The sequence below is a fragment of the Drosophila pseudoobscura genome, chromosome 2 (assembly GCF_009870125.1).
Source record: "Drosophila pseudoobscura strain MV-25-SWS-2005 chromosome 2, UCI_Dpse_MV25, whole genome shotgun sequence".
NCBI lineage: Eukaryota > Metazoa > Arthropoda > Insecta > Diptera > Drosophilidae > Drosophila > Drosophila pseudoobscura.
In genome coordinates, this window is record NC_046679.1 from 8,977,935 (window position 1) to 9,000,484 (window position 22,550).

At 49.2% G+C, this 22,550-nt stretch overlaps 1 protein-coding gene across 2 annotated transcripts; it reads right to left on the reverse strand.

The window, feature by feature from the left end:
• Positions 1 to 1,658: 1,658 nt before the first annotated feature.
• Ser (protein serrate) lies at positions 1,659 to 22,318 on the reverse strand. Of its 2 annotated transcripts, none has more exons than XM_002137225.3 (15): positions 21,938 to 22,318; positions 19,204 to 19,945; positions 15,363 to 15,480; positions 14,548 to 14,735; positions 10,633 to 10,687; positions 9,965 to 10,280; positions 7,983 to 8,116; positions 7,658 to 7,833; positions 7,306 to 7,546; positions 5,494 to 6,237; positions 5,123 to 5,317; positions 4,955 to 5,050; positions 3,466 to 3,837; positions 2,791 to 3,398; positions 1,659 to 2,730 (listed from the first exon to the last, which is right to left on the reverse strand). In XM_002137225.3, exons 2-15 carry the CDS (start codon positions 19,483 to 19,485, stop codon positions 1,978 to 1,980), a joined length of 4,278 nt encoding a protein of 1,425 aa, XP_002137261.3. In that variant the 5' UTR covers positions 19,486 to 19,945; positions 21,938 to 22,318; the 3' UTR covers positions 1,659 to 1,977. The 2 variants fall into 2 exon arrangements, with proteins under 2 accessions (XP_002137261.3, XP_033240208.1); XM_033384317.1 differs by having other exon boundaries at positions 7,306 to 7,549.
• Positions 22,319 to 22,550: the final 232 nt, after the last annotated feature.

Below are 22,550 nucleotides of genomic sequence, written 5' to 3' on the forward strand. Positions count from 1 at the left end.
CCCGGGCACATCGATGTTGCCTGCCTTGGCATGCTGCAAACAACGTAATTGGCTTTCAATTTGCAGCAAATTGTTGCAACAGCCACGACAACAACGAAAAGAGCAACAGAGAGAAACATATTTAGATTATAGACGGATAAAGTTTATGTACGTTCTGTTCTGGCTGGTTCTTCTTGGCCAACATCGCCGCCTGTCTGGTTTCTCCTGTTCTTCGGCTCTTGCTCTTTCCCCCATAATTCCAATGAGTTATATGCCCATCATGAGCGCTCTGTGGCCCTTCAAAAGTCGAAAACGTATAGCGCGTTAATTAAAAAAAAGACAGCAACCACCGAAACATCAACGGAGCGCAGAAAAAAAAACTACAAAAAAAAGCGCCAAAAATTCCGCTAAAATTTCGCCTTGCGGAGGCAGCGGCGGATCCCAAAAGAGCGGCCGGCTACCGAGAGCAAGCCCAGGCCAGCCCAGTCCAGGGTCCAGGATACCACTGTTCAATAACTAAATAAAACACTCAGAGGATCTTTGGACTGAAGGCGAAAAGGCGACAGGGAGGCAGACACAGGCAGCCACAATCAAGCGAAAATTCCTGGCATTTTCTGCTTCATTAACAACACACAACGCGGCCATTTCGTTTTGTTTGAGCCAAGTTTACCGCTGACGAAATTTACGCACGTTGGAGGATCCTCCTCCCGCCCTTCTACACCCCCGATGGTGGCTGCCTGTATGCCTCCATTTACCTTGATCATCCGTTGAGCTTAGGTTTTCGGTGTGTGTCGGCTGGCTCGGCTCGGCTCTTTTTGGTATTTTAATTAGAAACCAAACAACGCAAAATGCATTGCTCGATTCCCAATTCCCGATTTCGCTTTCTCTGCTTTGGGCCTTTTTCTGATCTGTTTCGTCGGTGTTTCTGGGGTTTCTGGCGTTTCTGTTTCTCTGTACATTTGGGCCTTGGATTCGCTCGCTGGCAGTCTCCTCTCTGGCATTGTAGTTCCCAACAACCCAACATCCAACTTGCATTTGGTTTTCACATTCAATTAGCGCATATTTCAAATGCGATCCCAGGCAAACGAACATACATATTTCTGATCGACAGGAAATGCTATCGATAGAGGGGGACAAGTTCTTCGCTCTCTTTCAAGATCTGGAATGCATTGATTGGCTCCCATTATCCATACTTTCACTGCAGTTATAGAAAATGTTTGCACTTTTTGTTATATCGTTTTACTATCTTTATTGGTATTGCTTTATTGCTGCTAGATCAATGTTAAAATAATAAATAAATATTACTACACACATACACGACGACGACGTATAATACAATACAAAATCTGCTGGAGCTTAGTACTTATCCGTAATTCCTTATGCTATAATTATTGCGTACAATTGCAAACAACTTTTAAAGTCTAACATGGTTGCGGCTTGGGCTTAGATCTTACGCTCTAGGGATATCTATAGACAAAATACAATAACGGTAACTGCTAATTTACAGTATTTACAGCTTATCCTAACCATCTATCCATCGTAGACGCACCCATGAGAACTACATATGTACAGAACTACGAGCATGGTATCGCTTTAATGTTTAATGAATGTATAGTAAATGCGCGTCTGGGTTACACTAAATATCACACTGTGTAGGATGTTGCTTAGCGAAGAGAAGAGTTTTCCGGAATTACACTAACCGTAGAGCGGCACTAACTAACTAACTAACACACTAACTAACTAACTAACTAGCTAATTGGGCCTCTGCAAGGACACACAACTCAGTGGGAGCACTTCTTGAACCTAACTTTGTTAAATCATCCACTCTCGCCACTCCACTCCTCATACTCGTATCTGTTGTCAGAGCACCCCCTAGGACTTATTTGCTATTGCAATTACACTACTAATGCACTTGGAAATCGCGCCCGTGCTGTGGCAATTGGAACTTTTTAGCGGGGTCTGGGCGGTTGGTGAGATCACGGCGCAGAGCCGGCCCCGCTAGACCATCACAGTGGTTAGGACATCGACGCCATCATCGCAGGCTGGCGGCGGCAGCGACTTGCAGTTGATCGATCGCTTGCCAAAGTCCTTGCGCGGACTGTCCAGCGACCCCACCGTATTCTTCTTCATGTCCAGGTTCTGTGTCTTGTGCAGTAGTATCTGGGAGCCGCGCTTGTGCGCCTGCTTCAGCCCCGTGCTGGAGTCCAGCTCTCGCTCGAAATCGCAGGGCGGAAACAGCGGCTGCGAGCGATGCAGCGCCGAGCTGCTGGCCGCCGTGGCTGCCAGCTCTGGTGCGGGATTGAGGCTCAGTTCCATGCCCGTGGTGGACCTCAGGGAGCTGGTGCTGCCCTTGATGGGATTCGTGTATCGGCGCAGGTTCTCCTCGTTTTGCAGATTGTTGGACTTCTCCTCCTCGTGGCGCAGGGCATCCAGGGACGGGGTCAGGTTCATGCCCGAGCTGCTGCGATAGGCCAGGCGCTGCTTCCAGTAGAGGCTGATGAATATGGAGAATCCCACGAGGACAATGAAGACGCCACACAGCACGCCAATGAGCAGGCTGTGGCCCGATCCATCGGCCACTCGAGCCGTCTCCAGTTTGACCTCCAGAATGGAGGTGAGAGCCGCCAGCTTGGCGTGCTGCAGCTCCAGCTCCTTTCGCCGCTGGATGCCATTCAACTGTCGCGAGCTGAGCAGCTCCCCCAACAGGGCCACGGCCACCGGCAGCTGTGGATCATTCAGTTTGCTGGAGGACTGCAATGAATCGAAAGTTATAGTACTCCTAGAATTAATGGGACTGTGTCCACCACTTACCACTGTCAGTTCGACGGTGTCATTGGAGCCGCTCTTGAGATCGCACAGCACCATGAGCAGACCCGGCTCCTGGTTGGGGGCGCTGGGGGGCTGCTTGACCAGCTGCGCTGCCAGCAGCACACGCACCAGCGAGCACAGGCCCTCCACCGAGGCGCCCCTGCCCACCCGCTCCAGGTCGAGGAGGATGGTGAGTCGTGCACAGTTCTCGTTGACCAGCGCCTGGTTGGGCCAGCAGCTGGCCTTTGCCGGCAGACTGGGGGGAGCGACACGCCTCGATGGCTCCAGGGCCCGGCAGTCGCCGCGCACGTTGCAAGGTGGCGATAGGCAGGTCTCGCTCAACGCCGGCACACACACCTCGTGCTGCTTGCAGACACCCGACAGATTTGACGACTTCGAGAGGGGATCCAGCTTGTAGCAGTTGGGCAGCCCGCACCAGAGATTGGTGCACCGCGAGGTTCCATTCTCGCAGACGCAGGCATTGCAGTGCTCATCGTCTTCGCTGCGACCGGACAGTGCAGTGTCCAGCCAGTTCTGGCTCTGATTGAGAGCCGCATAGGGGGAGATGGTGTTGCTGGCATTCAAACAGGCAGACTTTGGATCGGATAGCACTATGGAAAAATAAACCGAGATTACAGAAATCATTCTGCCCGCATAGGTCCAAGATCTCTCTCTTACATATCTCACAGCGCAGTCCATGGCGACCTGGGGGACAGATGCAGCTGTAGCCGCCAATCCCGTCGATGCAGGTGGCCCCACCCTGGCAGGGCTGTGGCGAGCACTCGTTCACGTTGATGCGGCAGTCGGGTCCGGAGAAGCCCTGGGCGCACAGGCAGCGAAACCAGCCCGCTCCCGACTCGCAGGTTCCGCCGTTGTGGCACGGCTGGCCGCGGCACTGATCGATGGACTCGGCGCAGAACAGGCCCGTCCAGCCGGGGGCACAGCGGCAGTGCGGCTGCAAGGCCTTGTCCGGCGCCCCAGGCATGCAGGTTCCTCCGTTTTGGCACTGCCCGGCATAACACCCGGTGGCCCGCTCCGAGCAGCGCTTGCCTGCAGGGGGAAAACGAAACGAATCGAAAGACTTAGGCAACGAACTGTGGGATTTTTGTGTACGCGTTGGAAAGGAGGAGAGAGGATTGCCATGACCCAGCCAAGCCATGGCTTGAACTAATTGAAAAAGTAAAAGTGTGCTGACATAGATCGATGTGGAGTCATATCTCCTGTGTCTCTATCTCTATCTGTATCTGTATCTAAATTGTAGCCGAATCTATTTTCAATTTCTATATCTGTATCTGTGACAAAAAAGCGAAACGCGTGAAATATGCAAATCGCATATTAAAAACAAACATAAATCATTGCCGAGGCTTGGCTTTGCCTTTGGCTTTTGGCTACATTTTACCCCCCATAGGTGCTGGTCTGGGGCTCTGCCACATGTGGCAAATACTACAATCGCAAGCGACTGCGACTGCGACTAACGCGCTCTCGTACTCGTACTCGTACTCGTACTGGTACTTTTTCCAGCTCTAAACCGAAGCTTAGCTCAGCCGCGCATTCGCTTCAATTTGAAGCCGTAATGACTGCCAACTTTCAATGTTCAAATAAATGCGACCGACTCGATCAGCGGCCGTGTGTGAGTGAGCTCTTAACGTGGCCGACTCTCTCGTCTCTCGCGCCCATTTAGAGCCCCCCAAGCGTTGATAATGCGCCTGCCAGCCAGCCAGTCAACCAGCCAGCCAGTCGGCTTATAGCAGGTTTTAATGCTCTAACTAAAGAGAGTTCGTCTGAACAGTCGAAAGGCAGGCAATCGACAGCTAATGTTCGAGGCCATTCAAGAGCATCCACACTTCAACTTTCAGAACGACTCTCACTGGCTTCTGGCAGGACTACTTTCGATAATCTGCACCTCTGATTTTGTTCACACAATTTCAGCTTTTGCCCCCCCCCCAAAGGGTATGCGACTCTTCGGCATGGGAAGCAAGGAAGGAAGGCCTAACACATCACATCACATCACATCCCATTCCAGGCAGCGGCCTGCACTTGTTGCAACGCTTTGACGTTCACTTTGGCGGCCGCTTAAAGTGCACCCCCTCGCTGCTCGTCTTGAGACGAAGACGCAGCTCAACTCAACTCAACTCCACTCCACTCGACGCGACTCGACTCGACTCACCTGTCCAACCCGACATGCACTCGCATGTAAAGTCGCCGTCACCGTCAAGGCAAATTCCGCCATTTCGACAAGGATTCGGCGAGCATTCGTTGAGATCTGCAGAAAGTTAATGAGTTTGCTGTTTGTGCCGTTTCGCCGTCTCTCCCGCCGCCTGGGTAGATTACTCACTGTGCTCGCAGAAGGTGCCGGTGTGGCCCACATGACATTTGCAGAAGGTGCCCACGTCGCTCATCTCGCAGCTGCCATGACCGCTGCAGGGCAGCCCGCTCGGTGTCGTCATGGTCGTTGTCGTGGTCGTTGTCCCCGCTGACGCTGCTGCTGTTGTCCCTGTCGCTATGCTGCTGACATTGGCAAAGCAGCCCTCTGTTGAGAAGACATGATTAGGCTTATTATTGTAGAGCTGCGGCTAGGATCAGGGAATTTCTCGACAAAAAGCGCGCCCAAGACAGGATTGATGGGCTTAATGACGTCTTCATGGGGACGAGAATCGGTTCCCATGCCCAAGAAGAAGACCTCCTCTATGTCTGTGTTCTACTCACCGTTGCAGGGCGGCTGCGAGCAGAGTGGACGCAACTGCTCGCAGTGCTTGCCAGCGCGATCCGGCGGACAGTGGCAGTAGTAGCTGCCGGGCGTGTTCAGGCATCGTCCTTGGAGGCAGGGCGACGGCGTGCAGTGGTCCTTGGCCTCCTCGCAGAGCGATCCCGAGTATCCCAGCGGACAGATGCAGTTGAATTTGCCAATCATGTCCACGCACTCGCCGCCGTTGCGGCACGGCGAGGTGGCACACTCGTCGATGTCCGTCTCACAGTCGCGTCCCGTGTAGCCGGGGCCGCAGGCGCACCGGTAGTCGTTCACCAGATCAATGCAGCTGGCACCGTTCTTGCACTGGCCCACGCAATCGTCAAGGTTCTCGGCACAGGTGGCACCGCCCCAGCCCTCCAGGCACTGGCACGAAAAGGAGCCGGGCTCGTTGATGCATTCGCGGGCATTGATGCAGGGCCCAATCGTGGAGGCTGCATTCGAGGCGGCCACCGCACTGGTCAGCGCCGCCAGCAGAGCAGCCGAGCTGCTCAGATTGCTCCCAATGGCGGCGCTGGCCATGGTGGTGGTCAGCAGTGTGTTGGCCGAGACGGCCTGGGCCGCATGGGGAACCTCGCATTCGTTCACGTCCACCTGGCAGACATCGCCGCGCCACTCGGGCGGGCATTCGCAGCGAAAGCCACCGATTAGATCGACGCAAGTGCCACCATGCTCGCAGGGACCTCCGGCGCATTCGTCGATATCTGGGAACAGAGAAAAAAGAGAGGCAAACAGAGAGATTGGTTAAGTGCCATCCCCAGCTGAAGTGCAAATGTGTTGATTTTGTTGTTGAAGATGCTGCGGTGCCCAACATCGAGCAGGTGGTTCAGATCGCAACCAGAGCCCCGACTTAAGCCCAAGCTCAAGACCGAGTCATTGAACTGACGTGCGGATTGGTAAGAGTATATATATATGGCCTATAAGTATTGGTAGCCAGCGTCTGCGTGCCTGGCTTATCGGTTCCCTGAAATCTTTGGCTGGACGCTTCCTTCTTCTCATTCTTGGCTCTCAGCTGCTGCTGCGGCTGCTGCTGCTGCACGCAACTCATTTGTTTGTTTTGTGGTAGGACTGATAAGAAGCGCCCCCAAAAAAGTTCTGACCCTTGGCATGCCATTAGCAAGGAATTCCCCATCTCGTCGGGAATTTAAGGTAAACTTTAAACTTTAATTAGTGCTTAAGAAATACGAAATTTAATTAGGCCAGTGCAAAAGGCCACAAAAGGTGGGCTATATTCCTGCTCTTCCCACGGAAAGGACTTCAATCAATTGTAGGTGCCACAAATTACACGCTCGCCGACGATCATCTCCTACTACCAATAACAATTGAAAGGGCCGTAAATTACTTTGCAATCTTTCGCTTTTGGGAACGGCAACTCAATTAGCTTACAGCCTTATTGCATTGCATTGGCTGGCAAATAGTTTCTGGTGAATGTTTCCGTCGTGCTCCAATTGGAATGCAAAACCGAATCGAAGCAAATTTGCAGGCCACCGTGCCACAACAGCAATCTTAATAAAAGAAACGGCAACAAGCGGCAACAACAATACGAGTACTGACCGCCTGTGCGTGCTACGTTTCATTTCATTTCATTTCATTTCGCTACAGTCAAATGCGTGTGTGCTCAATTGCATGATCGAGCGGCAACAGCAGCAGCAGCCGTGGCAGCAGCAACTAGCTTTGGCAACTGCTGCTGGCCAAGAGGAGCACCAGCTGGAGCTGGAGCTGTTTGCTGTGGCTAATCGCGTGCTGCAGAATAAAATTAAATCAAAACTCACTTATTTCGCATGTCGGTCCCGTCCAGCCGGCCGCACAGCCGCAAGTAAACTCCGCGGCCAGAGGCGTCAGTGGCAGGCCTGGGGAGGAGCCCAGGGCACCGCCGTTGCTGCTGCCATTCTGCGACTCCTGGCGCAGATTGGCCAGGCTCCGTATTGAATTGCGACGGCTTATCGGCTTGCCCATGGAAGTGCTCATGCCACGCATGATGCGATACACTGGCGGTCGCGTTGCATTCATCGGCTGCTAGTATTCGTAGAGAGAGAGAGCGAGAGAGAGAGCGAGGATAGACAGGCGGCGGGATATTAAATTATTTTATGGCACTGCGAAAATGTCTATAAATTGAGGGCTTACCTTGAGCGTACATGTGCCGCCATTGCGGCAGGGCTGTGTGGCACACGGATGCTCCACAATCTCGCACTGCTCGCCCGAGAGGCCCTCGGCACATGTGCAGCGATACTGATCCGGTGCGGTGTTCTCGCAGGTGCCGCCATGCTTGCAGGGTTCATGGGTGCCGCAGTAATTTAAATCTGTCGAGAGCAGAGCGAAAACTATGAAATATGTTCGGCCACGCTGTCCGGCCACAGCCCCGATATTATCGATGATGCTGATGCCTCCCATTCCCAGCCAGCTTCGGCCAGATGTGCCTGGTAATTGCTTGGAGAGAGAGGTCACTTACCTTGATCGCACAGTATGCCACCCCAATTGGTGTCGCAGACGCACTTCCAGGCGCTGCCATTGCAGGAGCCATGCTTGCAGCCGGGATAGACCATGCACTCGTTGCACAACGGGCCCCGCCAGCCGGGTCGGCATCTGTGATCAGCGTCCAAGGAGGAGCCACAAAAAGGAAAAGAAGATGTGGAAAACGTTGATGATGAGTTGGGGCTGGAGTTGGGGCTGGGGTTCGGGCTGGGGTTGGGCACTAATTGAGCGTAGAGAACCCTAATGGGTTGGCCTAATTGGAAGGGAAGCAGGGGATTGGTCTTCTATCCATAAAGGTTCAATCCGTATCTTGGGAAAACATTCGCCCCATCATTCATTTTTCGCAGACATTTCAATTTGGCCTGGGAACGCATTTGGCCAAAACCACCACCGAATTGGGTCACTTTGATCTTTGGCCTTGATGCATCAAATGCTAAAGTGGCCGACTGGTGGCTGCTGCCACTTCTACAATTGCTGTTCCTGGTGCGGCTCCTTCAGCTCCTAAGATTTTATCGCCGCAACACGCCAAAGTGCAGAGGGATCAAAGTTAAATTGCCCGGCCATCCAGTTATCGCCGCCAGCCGCCAACCAAGGTGCTAACTCTACAAGCTCCGGGCATGACGTTGCCGGCGATAGGACAGTCGCCAGGCATGGGCCTCAGCCTCCCAGTCTCCCAGTCTCCCGGCCTCCCAGTCTCCCAGCCCAACCGACAGTCGACAGTCGACATCGTTGTTCGATGTCCATAATTTATGATTTCATTAAAACAGCAGCCTGTTGTTATCTGTAAACGAATCTATTGCAAGCTCTGTCTGTGGCCGCTCCGCTTCGACCTGGCTCGCAAATGGGCCAGCAACGTGCAAACAGCAAAGTAATTTTTCTTCTGGCTTATAATTGTTCCGCCAGAGAGCGGAAATCTCTGCGAGCAGATGCCTTGGACAGGCTCTTTTCTTTGATGGTTTCTAGGCCACACTAATTATTGCTATTTAGAATCGGCACAGACACAGGCACAGCCGCAGTTTGAGCCAGGACCAATGCCAGGGCCAGGGGAGCGCATCATGATGCCAGCCAAGAAATGCAATCATGGCCGCTGGCTCACGTATTCTGTGTTACGCTGGAACATTAACAACGGCAACAACAACAGCAACAGCACTCCTGCTGCAGGAACAACCGAGGCACAAACGTTTTTTCGTGCCACAGCCGCCTGTGGTTGTGGCTGCGGCTGTGGCTGTGGCTCCATGTTGCAGCCGTCTGTGCATGACCATTCCATGGGGCGGGCAGAAGGAGACGATCAGCATTGGCCATCGTGCGGGCGTTTGATTAGACTGAACTTGAGCACTGCTCCCCAGAGCTGGGACTCTGGCTCTTGATTGCAGATTATATAGTTGGTTACAACTTTATAGCACTAACACTAGCTGCAAGGCTATTCGGGTTATCTCCCGATGGGCAGTTCCCGGGTGAGAACAATTTAATAAGGAATTGGATTCGGAATGGGAATAGGAATAGGAATGCGGAATCGGCTTCAACTGGCGATTGATTAGGAGCCCGATTAGATCCAGGTACTGTACTGTGCTCTCCCATTCGATCTGGCTGGTAGATCATTTGCATCCGTTCATCTCATGTGAGAGAAACTCTGCCAGCTATTTCACACATCCGTTGATGGCTCACAAAAAAACAAGTGGCCCCCCCCTGCTGGAGCTATAGAACCCATTTCTCTGGCTGCCACTCTGATCACATAAAAAGAAAACCACTCTGCTCTCTTGGGGCTGGCCATTATAACAGTGTGTCGATCCCGGCCCCATCGGCGGTACCAGAGCCATTAAGCGACCCCAAAGTTGTTGGCCAGATGCAAAAAGTGTCATAATCACATCGTTAAATGGGGGTTCAAGTGGAGAGTGGAGAGTGGTGAGCGGAGAGCGGAGTGTGTGGCATAATTACAATGTAGAAAACTTGACCACTTACTCGCATTCGCCGGGTCGATCACACTTGCCATGGACGGGATCACAGCCGGTCTTGCAGATGGCCTCCTCACAGTTGACGCCCTGCCAGCCATTGAGGCAGAGCTTCTGACCCTCTGAGCCGCAGGCATAGTGACCGAACTGATCGTCGCGCGGACGACAGAAGGTCGTGCAGGTCGTGTTGTAGTAGGTAACGGCGCATTGCACCCGGACGCGGTAGGTGATCCGAGCATTGCGGCCGATGTGGTCCAGTGTCTTCCACTCCGGCGACGGCAGTATCACGCCCGAGTATGATGTTTCTTCAATTAACCTCTCCGCATCTGCATTTTTTGTGTGTGTATTTTTTTTTTTTTTTGTTCGGATGGTATAGGATGGCATAGGATTGGATTGGATGCATGACAATTGGTTGTTGTCGTCGTCGGATTCGGTTTGGGATTCGGAGTTGTCGTCGTTGTTGGTGGCATCAACGTTGGCGTTCCAAAGCGGAGGAGTTGGCCATAGAGTGGAGAATGGAATACAGAGAATTTAGTTAGTTGTTGGCACCATTTTCAGTCTGCGGCTAACTGGCGTCGTCGTTGGCTCCTCCATTTGGCTAATTAAGCCAAATGCCCGCCGGTTGCGAGGCCTGCCTCGTCGACAAGCGCACAAGCCCCCAATTGCCACCGCACTTACCTGGATAGGATGTGTTGTACATATCCAACGCCTGCAGTATCAGCGTAAACGACTTCTGTAATTGAACGGAGAGAAAAGGCAGAAAAAAAATAACGAAATGAGTGGGGAAAATGCAACTTTAGTTTGGGGTTTTCAAGTTTGACTTTGCGTTGACGCTAATGGACAGTTTAATCTCAAGTCGCTTTCCGCAGACTGCCGCCCCAACCCCTTGCCCCATGCCCCATGCCCCATGCAAATGAAGACAGCGCCTCCTCAACCAGCAAACAAACAGACACAAACAAAGCGATCAGACAACGGACAAACAAACAGATACAAAAACGAAAAAAAGATCCAAGCAAAAAATACTTTAATTTCACGCAGGAGAGAAGACAAAGCCAGCCACGGAGGAGCCCCCACCAAGACCTAGTCCAAGGCGGACTGGACTTTCTAAACAGCAAGATCGCCTGGCCGTGTCCATGTCGGTGTCCATGGCATTGCAATTGGCCAAAACGAAAAAACAACAAAAAATTCCATTTTATTTTGATACCCTTAATGGGGGGATATTAGGATTTTGAGCAGAGAAAGGTGGCATCGTTGAACCCATGAACTGCTGTGGGTATATGAGTATTTGTGATCAACGTTGCTGCTTTTTTTCTGCCTCTTTAAAGAGCATATAGATCGAAGATCGGTGTATAAAAGATCCTTCGAAGAACTGTCTGTTTCTATAGAAAATTCTATCAAAAAGAATCGCTATAGGAATGATCTGTAGAACAGATCATAGCTACATTTTATCAAAGTTTTATCAACTGTTCAATAAGAGTATCTAAGCTTCGACCCTGAATGGTGTCCTGCCTTTCCAGTTTAGATTTGTTTTGTTGTCGTAGTCGTAGAAGGTTGCTCCTCCTTTGCATGGGCCCTATAAAAATTGAAGATTCGCCGTTTGTTGTAATTGCTTGGACTTGGAGCAGCCGTTGAAGATTTCTCGCTGGGCAAAAAGCAATTAAACGACGACGTTGTCTGGGATGCCGCCGCTGGATGCCAGGAAATGCTCATTTAGCAGTGGGAGGCGGCCATGGAGAGACGGAGACTGCAACTGGAGGAGGGCAGAGATCTGTTCCCATGTAATTGCCCTGGCGACGCGACACTAAATCAGTCCCAGGCAGACATTGGCTAATTGCAACAGCCACAACAACTTGACACAGTTTGCAAATCCATCCATCCATCCAGCCATCCATCCATCCATCCGCAATTGATGACACTGCCCCACCGAGAGAGGGGATCGTCTCAAATTTCAATTCAATTTCCCCACCGTCGGATACGTCGACATATCATTGTCATGCGAGTATTTGCTGTCATTTTGTGGGTCTGTTCCGGTGGCTCGAGCTAAAATCTAGCAGGCCAGCAGGAAGTTTATCAATTGAAAATGGCGTTGAATTTGGTTTTAGATTTCATCAAAACGAGAGCCAAACACGAGCCAATAGACAGACAGATGCCTGGGATTAATGGAGAGCCACAATAGTTAATATGGAAAATGGAGCCCTTTCTTTTGCCCAAAAATCAAGTAGCAATTATCGAGACAATCCTCAAGTCTCTCCGGATTGGCCACTGAACTGTTAACACAATGTCAAGAACCTTGTCTCAGGTCCAAAACGAAAGCACTTTTGAGTAGAGAAACAAAAGCCTCGTATTCGTAGCATTTGTGGGGGCTGCAAAATGTATTGGAAGCGAAACTCAGTTTTATTTTGGGCAGTCATTCATATTGATCTCTTGAGAGGGTAAAAAAGTGGAACAAGTCCCATCCCAAAAGAGGCACCACAAATTCCACTCGAGAATGCTCAATGGCTGCGCACGCGCACTCCAAAAAGCCTCGAAAAAGCCTCAGTTGGAAAATATTGTCAAGTGAAACTCATTTGTTGTGGCTTTGGCATCGTCTGGCGGGCACCTCCACAGCAGTTCCAATGTTTCAATGGAGAGGGGAGAAGAGCGGAGGCCCTACACAAGATCTCTGGTGTTTGACAGTTACATTGAAGGCTTGATGATGTTATGATGTATGTACCTCTGCCACTACAAGTATTGTATATAGTCGCTGCTCGAGGGAACCAACTTCAGTTTCAAGTATTTCCTAAGTCATGTTTATAAGTTTTAACATGCCATTCACTCAATCATCAGTCGAAAAAAAGAAGTCATTCAATAAAAAGTGGGACAATTGTTGGTCCCCATATCGGCAGCTCCGAAAAGAGAGACAGACTCTGTTTTCTTCAGGTGATTTTTTGAAGATTTTTCATGAGTTTGTGAAAGGCTTCTTGAGGGTGCCCTCGCCCTCTCCCCGCCCCCCTGATCGTCTGACTGTCTGTCAGTCTGTCTGTAGGCCCCAGCCCCAGTCCCATACCGTAGTATGCAGAATTTGCCACCAGCCAGGGCAAACATTTGCCAGGTTTCGTTTCGGCACCCAGTCGAAGTCGAAGTCGATGGAGTCCATGGGTCCACCACATGTGTGGAGCATTTGAGCGCTCAGTGCAAAAGGAAAAGCAAAAGATTAAAGCGAAACCAAAGCGAAGCGTAACGTATCGCCATCGCCATCGGCCGAGCGACAAGCGCGACAAGGTAATGTTCCCACGAAACAGGTTGTCCGCACTTCAGGCCACGACTCGCGCGGCACAGGGGCACAGTCGGAGAGGCTAGTGCCGGTGGCGGTGGCGGTGGCGGGGGCTCGATGGCGGTGGCAGGGGCACAGAACCAGCAACAAGGCAGAGACCCAAGCCCCAAACCCAAGACGAAGACCCAGACCAAGACCCAAGACTCTGACGCATGCCCGTTCCACAGCGACTGACTCAACACCACCTTCGCGGCTCCGCGTCTCCTCGTCTCCTACTCCCCACCAACACCACAGGGAGACCTGCCTAATGTAAACGACGGCGCATGCGCATGCCAACGTTAGCGTCAACAGCGACTGCGGCTGCGCATTCAACTGCCTTTGGCATTAGTTTTGGGCCGGGCCAAGGCGTGTAATTGTTAGCCAAGTTAGCTCCGCAAGAACACACAGCAGAATAGCCAGATACTCGAACAAAACTTTAATTCAATTCCGCGACTACAAGCCACCCCAGTCAGGTTACATTTTTTACCTTAACCGAGTTAATGTCCCCCACACACACAGAGAACAGAACAGAACGGAGCACAGATCGCTTGGGCCACGTTTATTCTGTATTCTGTATGCTGTATGCTGTGTTGGTATTTTCACAGTTCTTGTTCGCTTTATTTCTTACCATTTTGGCAGTCATAAGCCCGCATTATGCTCACTTAATTAACCGAAAGCCGCTTAGGAGCCGGCCAAGAAGTGAGGGAAAAATATAAAACATGAAACACAATTTTTAATTGGTTTTTTCGGCTACCGACTGGAGAATCCATACAGCAGAAGGGCTATATGGTGCTGAAGATGGGGCGAGCACCGAGTAGTCGAGTGGAATGGCATAAAAAGATGCTCTCGAATGGTCAACAGAATTAAGCCGATTTTCACGCCAGATTATAGCTCAACAGCTTGGAATTTTTGCCCACAGGAAGTGCCCCAAAAGAAAGAGAGAGAGAAGGAGAGAAATTCTGAACACCCCCTCCTTGATAGATGATATACCCCTCGAATGTGTGGATATTCTTATCACTGCAAGTCGCGGCACGGGCTGGCAGCTCATTTACATTTCTGCTGCCGGCTCGGGCTTATCGCTTCGCTCCGCTCTGGTGCTCTCCAGGCGGAACCGAGACCCGAGACCCGAGGTGGTACCCCTCTAACTAGACCCACAGCGAAAATGAGAGCTCGAAATAGCTCGTGCCAAAAGCGTGCGTTTGCATTTGGTTAGAGAGAACGAGCGGCAGAGAGGCAGAGTGGGGATAACGAAGCGAACCGAAACGAAGCGGAGGATAAGTACTAGACTAGACCAAACTTACCGTCCATCGAAATGTAAAGGGTAACACAATGGCTCCCACACCCGGATCGCTGAGCACAAAGCTGGAGCCGCCCAGTATCTTGGTGGTGGAGTTGCCAAACGAGCAGCCCGTCGATATGCTGGCACCCTGCTCCGTGGTCTGGTACTCCTTCAGGCACAGCCGGAATGCCGTTGTGCATGGTGAGCAGCCTGCAAGAGGAAGAACATTGGATCATGCTTTATCATATGCTGGTCGTAAGTACTATATAGAGTCGTGTAGATGTGTGTACAAAGTTCGTTGTCGGAGATTGCATAATTACTCTGAATATAAAAACAAAAAAAATATGAAACAAAAGAATGCAAATTCTGATAGAAGCGAGGCAAAAGACCTTGACCGCCTCTTTTTTTGGGACAGATAAGCATTATACTCCATGTATTAGAATGAAGATAGCATTTAAGGAATGAAGTAATACTCGTATAGAATGTAGAACTGTTCTGGTTTTACTTTCTGTGGGATGTTTTAGCAAAAATATGATCTATATTTGAAGATCTCTAAGGAGTAACGGACTACAGAAGAGGTAATAAAGAACATGGAGAGGAAACCCCATCAAAAACCGAATGAATTCTCCTAGATCTGGTGCAATTTTGTCATGGGATATTTAAGTAAAGTTAAGGAAGGATAAATCCATAAAGATGGTAAAGAAAATGCATTGAAAATTCCACAGAAAGTAATCAACATTTTGTAAGCAATTTTCGGAGAAAGTAAAAGCTCTTTAATAATTAAGACAATATATACTTTCAGTTGAAGAATTTCTTTTATTCAGATCTCAAACTTACCCGTCGTTTTGGTGGCCCTCAGTTCTGGGGGCATGCCGCAGCAGTAGCCGCTCAGCAGATGGCTGTTGGTATTTGAGATTTCTAATATTTCCAGCTCAAAGTTACCAGCTGCGGATATCTGTAAGACAGAGAGAAGAAACATGATTATCGAATGGTCACAGAAGGGAAACAAGGCTATCGAATCGCTGGTACATCATCGGATTGGGGCTCGGGTTCGGAAACAAGCGAACAAATCCAATCCCCAAATCGTTCGAATCAATCATGGCCTAAAATAGGTGAATCCCAAAGGCATTCCCAGCTGGATTTCCTCCCCCCCAAACTCCAAACTCCAACACCAACTCTGTAAATCGAATAATATGCTCAACACTTTATGGATCTGATCGGATCGTATCGCCGGGGCTGGGGCTCTAAAAAGCTAATAAGCCACCTAGGGCGCTCTGATTGGGCTCCGCGGTAGAGGTTTTAATTAAAAACACAAAAAATTGTGGATGGGGGGAATACTACACGCGTACAAGAGGTGAAAATCAGAAATAGACATTGGATTTTTTGGATAGGCAAATGAAAGGAGCGTTTTGATAAATCTAGCAGCAAATGAAACACGAAAATAATGAGAAATATTTTCCAAACACAAAAGCCCCGCTTAACTGTACTGAAGACTGGACTGGAGTGGAGTGGAGTGGATTGTGGCCCAATCCAGCATTTCGGCTCACTTAATCAAACGAGATATCCAACAGTTTGTATAATTTAGAATGCCTTTGTCTGCCTTCAGCAGGGGCAACGGGACGGGAGGAAGCCGTTTGGCAGAGAGAGGACCTGAATATTGCAGTGGAAATTGTGGTGCTCTGGCTACAAATCAAAAGTCTATCGATACGAGCATTTGCCATAAAATTAATAACACATTAGATCGCCGCGGCACTCGCACGGGCTCCAAGACGCTTCTGATAAATGGCGCATAAAGTTTAACTATTCTCAGGCAAATCGCTTATCATAATTTAGCCGCCAAGAACTCCTAGGAACTGGCCAAGTGGAAGCTGCTGCATCGTCCCATCGAATCTGGAAGCTGCCTCCGCCTCCGAACATCAACTTTGTATTTTTAAGGCCTCTCGCGAGAGGCCTCTGCTTCTGCTTCGTGGAAAATATGCTAATGAAAACTTTTAGGCCTGGACTTCTGGCTTTTATGGTTTCATATTTCAGTAAATTTATTGTCATTGGCTTTGGTAGCTGGCAGTGTTGATAAGTTTATTAGAAATAAATTGCAATTTAGCCATGCGGCCGGCCCGGCTAACGGCATTAGCCAGTTTAGTTCGAGCCAAAGTCGTCGCCGTTGCCATAGTCGTAGCCTGCACCTGCACCTGTGCACCTTGTGCCTCAGCAACAACAACAACAAAAAAACCGAAACTTCTTCCAGCTCGGAGCTCCCAGCTCCATCTTGCGGCTCCATCTCGAAGTTGATGTGGCCGGCCAGCCGCATGCATTGTTGATCATGCCATAGATCAATCAAATGCAACTGGTTGCTCCTCTAAACCCTCCTGCGTCTACCTCTACCTCTGCTCTGCCTGTTCTTTGGTTTCTTTTAGCGTTTTCATGTGAGATTTCCTTTTGTTTGGCCAAGACTCCGACTCCGACTCCGACTCTGGGGCTGATTGGATTCTTGATCGAGAGATCTGTTGGCCCGTGAACCGGTTTCAGGCCTGCTTACTATTTATTTATCACATTTCTTTTGGGAACTCTTCATTCATGAGGCAAGTGCAGCTGCTTCTGCTTCTTGGGCTCTGGGCTCTGGGCCCTGGATGCATCCGCTAATATTCGAGACAAACTTTTGACGTAATCAATTCGATTAGATAAAGCCCCTCCATGGCCCCCGAAAATGCTTAAGGAATTAGTGATGCGGCGCCACATGTAAACAGGTCGCTTAATGAAGCCGCCAGACGAAATTGATGTGAAATTAAATGAAATTTTAATTAAACCTGCAGTTGCCCAAGAAACGGAACGTTTTGTTGGCCATAAATGCGATCGAATCGACGTATCCACGGGGACCAGCATCCAGCATCCAGCATCGTGGGAGCTCATTTTGCCAACTCATTTGCCTCGAGACGACTGCCTTTCGAATGTGTCGGGGGCAGGGGCAGGGGCAGGGGGGCTTTTGGTTATTTTTCACATTTCTGATTTCGCATCTTTTGGGATCTGCCGCTCAGTTCGTTTAATACGCAGCTTATGATCAATAAATGTCAGCTCAAATGAGAGAGATCCTCTGGCGAAGCTCCTACCAAAAAAATAAAAAAAACTGGGCTAATTCGACTTGACGTGGGCTGATCAGAGTGGATCTTTACGAGTAGCTGAAGGCAGCTCTAAAGCATTTCCTTGGAAGTGAACCATTAATCGCCGCTACAAAATACTTATTTTACTTTTATTTACTTCATTAACAACTAAATAGTTGCAGCGGCAGTCCACAGTCCGCAGTCCGCCTCTGTCCGCCGACCATTTAGGCATCCATTTCTCATTTGTCGGAGGGACGGACGGCGCTGCCGGCGACTTTTATCGCCTCGCTTACCCTAAATCAATGCACTCAATCCCCCCCAGATTTAGCCTGCTCCTGGCCTGCTCTGCTCTGGCGGCAGATAAATGTGTGTAATCAATTTGATTGCCCCAAAGTCTTGCATGCCCCATACCCATGGATACCCATGCCTTGCTATTGGGTCTGGCTCTGATGGGAGATCTCTCTCTCTCTCTTCTAGGATTCTAATGTCCGACTCTTGGGCTGGTTCTCGCGATCGCCTGCGTATTAATCAAATTGTTGTTTGTGTTTATGGTGTGTCCGTCTTCCTCCGTTGCCTGCCCAGCTCTCCTCGTGCCCCCTGCAGCAGCGATTAATTTTTATGTATTTTTGAACCGTTGGTTGGCTGCCGTTGGCCTCTCTATCGCATATCGTTGCTATATACCTCTCTGTGCCTCTGTGCCTCTTTGCCTGTTTAATTGCCGCTCGGGCCGCTTGGGCTTGGGGCCTCTCCGCTGGCATCTCAATACATGTTTAGGCACTTTGTGTAACACTTTATGGCGGCTACACCCCAAATACTCCAAGCTATGCCCCCGGACTACCGTCGCGGACGGTCAACCTGGTGTGGGAACCATCACGGAAAGATGGTTTTGAAAGATAGCTCGTCCCACTAATCGGCTGGATCGGTTTCAAAAAGGGTCCTCGGAATTCTTAGTCATTTCTCATTTGTTCAAAGTGGGGAAATGTCTTTATTGTTTAAGTCTAATTTTCTGATGAAATCTTTCAGAATGTGGAACTTTTAAAGTTCCAAGGCAATCAGGAATAAATTTGATTAGAATCGGACTATAAATTACACAGTATTATGCACAGCTGCCATGGCAAAGATCAATTCCGAGTGTTTGTGGGAAAATTCATTTTATTACGAAATATATTGCTAATATTCATTTTTTGTGTGGAAAAAATTCTTTAAAGTTGACTTTTATGTTGTTTACAAACTGATATATTCCTTTCATATCCCTTTAGATATTTTGCACAATATTTAAATAATATTTTATCACCGCCAACCCCTTGGCAATCTGCAAGCCTTACCTCTATAAAAAAGCGATCCCTATTAAACACTCAAACCCGTCTGCATTCAAAATTGATAAATCACTGAATTGGTATTAACCCAAATCATCATTATTTACGTCCCCCATCATAATTCCGGAGCTGTGGGCCTTTGGCCATTTTGGAATTCAGCAAAAAGTTGAATCAACTTTGCTTTCGAACACCCGCATATATTTCGCTTGAAGGCTTATAGCTTTTCGAATTGTTTGCTCTGCTTTTCTGGGGTTTGTTTTGGCTTACCTTATGGACTAACAATATTAAAATTAAAGCAATTAAGTTGCAGGCAGACTTTAATGATCGACAATCGCTGATGGTCGATGGCAGAGCCGAGAATTCCCTTTGCCTGGGCCTCTGTCTCTGTCTCTGCCTCTGTATCTGCGTCGTTGTTGTTGTTGTCGTCGACATTCTCAGGCTGTCTGTGGATGCTGCTGCTGCTGATTCTTCTGCCAATGATGTGGCAGATGATGATGGCTGCGATGCTGTTGATTTTCGCCGAAAATGTTTCCTAAACATTGTGTACATTCTGTGGGCGGTTCGCGAGCGTGATGCTGGTTTCGACCGATTTCTCGACAATCTCGATGGGGGGGGCGGAGGGTGGTCTGTTTGCACAACGAATGTAGATCGGAGTTGGTTCTTTAATTAGCCCATATATGGAGATTTTGTTGGTTGGTTTCTTTGCTCTTGTCTAATTTTCAATTTGTGCACAGAAATTTCAATTTGTTTTCGCCGCTGTTTGTGGAGGCAATGGATTCCGAGTATTTTGTATCATTTTCTTCACTTTTTTTTCCGCCGTTGGGTGTGTTTTGTTTTGTTTTGTTAATGTTGTTATCACAAATTATTTTTTTTTATTATTATTTATATGTACTCGTACTCGCACATCGTTTGTATGGGGTTTCGTTTAGTATATTTTCATTTGTTTTGCATAAACTTGCCACTTGATAGGCGATGTTTTATTGCTGTTGTTGTTGCGGCTTGGATGTTGCTGTAACAAAATAATTGTTGAACAAAATGGAATTGAAACGGGCTGCCAAGTGCTGCTGGTGCTGCAAATCTATTTCAATGCATTTGACGCATGCATCATCAACGCTAATTGACACGCAGTTTGCCGTTGTTGCTGTTGCTGCTGCTGCTGCAACCGCAAATCGGCAGCAACAAGTGGCACCGCCATCTGAAGCCGGCTGCAACCGCAGCAACATTTACTTTTGCCAGGGCAAGCCGCAAAAAGCGGCAGCAACGTGCAGCAAATGCAAATGCAATTCAATTTATGTTAATTTAACGCTGTTGTTGCTGCTGTTGCACTGCCTGTTGCTGGCTGCCTCTGGCGATGGCTGTTGCTGTTGCTGCCTCTTCGGCCTCTGCCTCTGCCTCTTCGGGCTCTGCATTTGCCTTTGCTGGTGGAATGGAGCCGTGTCTTTGGCCACAAAACAATTTGCATCTTGTGCGCATATTAATTTACAGATATTTTCACTCTTGCCCACATTACTCATTCTTCACTCTCCTTGGGGCAGCCTTTGGCTGCTTTGCCTCCCCTGAGGCGCCCCATGAATCCTCGGGATCCTCTGGCGGATGATGGCCGGGTGTTAATTGCCCATTTAATTAAGTAATTTGCTTGAGGCCTTCTCCTCGCACAGCCCCATCCCCGCCACGGAGCGGAAGTCGTTGACTTTGAATCGAAACTCAGATGCTGCCACTGCCGCTGCGGTTGTGGCTGCTGCTGTAAGGCATGACCGGAAGTGGCTTTTGCAAGTGGATGGTTGCTGCTCCATGGAGCACTCTACTCTCTTTTCTACCCGCCCCCCTCCCTGAACTTTCACCGAAAGGGTGCACACTGTTTTAGCAATTTGCGGAATGATGAATGAGTGCATCCAACTGGGATGCAGATGGGGAACTAATGGATGCTCTATCTCCAGAGAGTGCTCTACTTCTGTGGAATATGGAATACTTATCTGAAACTAAAGCTCTTGGTTTCCCAGATAATCATTTGGGTAGTTAATATTATTCATCTTGACTCTAAATGAACGTATTTCAATATCTATTACAGCTTTTTATCCTCGTATATTATCGTCTTCCAGGGTACTCTTTATTTTCTGGTATATTCGAGAGACCAGTTCTCGATAATTCCCCGTAGTTATCAAAGAATTCTAAAGGCAGGGCAGACTCTTGAATGAAACGATCCGCATAACGACGGAATCATGCCATATGGTAAATGCTCGCTCTCTTGCTCTCGATCTCTGGCTTTTCCCATGCCCCACAGCCACAGCGGCACACCACCCCCACTTGGAGTCCCTCTATCACTGGCTTGTATTATTATTATTTGTATTATCTGCTGTTCTGGTCGGGTGTTCTCTTTTTCATTTCTTTCTTTCACTTGGCACGTTTCAATTCCATTTCGTTGCGACTGTTCCTATGGCAATCGAATGTACGTGTGTGTGTGTGTGTGTGTGCCCGCCTTATCAATGGACCGCACAGTGGGGACACTGGGACACTCGGCGGACGACAGTGGGGCCGCCACCGCACATTGTTTGCACTTTTACTTTTATATATATCTCTCTCTCTCTCTGATTCCTTTCTTTCCGCACTATTTTGTGATGGCATTGTATTTTGATATATATTGTATTTAATGTTGTATTTAATTGAGAATTATTTCCGCTTGCTTTTCTCACACAACACACCAGCTCTCAATCTTGAAAAAATAATCACAAACATAGGCACGGAGAAATGTGAAAGATGTCGATTGATTGTTGGTTGTTAATGATAATCTTTTCCATTTGCTCTTTTCGATTACTCTTCTTTGGCTGCTTTTGCCGTCATTTGTTGTAATCAGCCAGCAATTTAATGTGGGGGGAGGGCGGGGGGTATTGTAGCACATTTAACACTTTCACAATTGTTGGGACAGAGGGGTGGAGGAGGAGAGATCACAGTTCACAGTTCACGGTACACAGATCACAATAATCCAATTTTTGTTGAGATTTACCGTTGCAGAATGTGGACTCATCACCGCTTGAAGCACGGCGCTCGACTAAACGCGTCGCCACGAATCGTTAACCGAATCCTGCGGCATTTTCAGCCCTCGAGCAGGCAGCCTCAATCCACATCCACCGGGGGGCGGAGCAAATCACGCGAGAGCACTACAGAGCAGTGGTGGCTTAGGCTTAAGAGAGCGTTGGCCAGCTGCAGATGGTGGTAGCACTGGTGGTACCATCCAAAGCACAAACGGAATCGTATGGGTATAGTATCTCTAGCTTCCGCTGCTTGCTTTTCGCTGCTTGCGTGCGCTTCAGGGTTCGAGTCGCGACTGATTGCCGCAGGGGCACAATCGTGCTCCGATCCGCTCTGTAGCTTTGTCAGCGCTTGATTCAGTGCCGGAGTCTCTCTGGAGTCTCCCTCTTCGGGGACACTCTCTCTCCTCTCCCTATCTCTCTCTCTCGGGGCACACACGTCGTTCTCTTCTGGGTGAACCGGTTTGCTCTTTAATGTGTGCTCTTTAGGCAGGCGCTGATTGGTTGTCCAGCCATAGAGCCCCGGGCTCCTGACTTGTTAATGGAGTTACGAGTACGAGCCGCTGTACGGCTGCCGTTGCGCCTGCG

Excerpts from the sequence above, each read along its gene's own strand:
- Ser (XM_033384317.1), bottom strand. The coding sequence starts at position 19,485 with ATGTACACAATGTTTAGGAAACATTTTCGGCGAAAATCAACAGCATCG. Across the intron at positions 8,117-9,964 it reads GATCGACCCGGCGAATGCGA|ATGCCGACCCGGCTGGCGGG; the intron begins GTAAGTGGTCAA and ends CGCTGATCACAG. Across the intron at positions 5,318-5,493 it reads CTCGCAGCCGCCCTGCAACG|AGGGCTGCTTTGCCAATGTC; the intron begins GTGAGTAGAACA and ends TCTTCTCAACAG.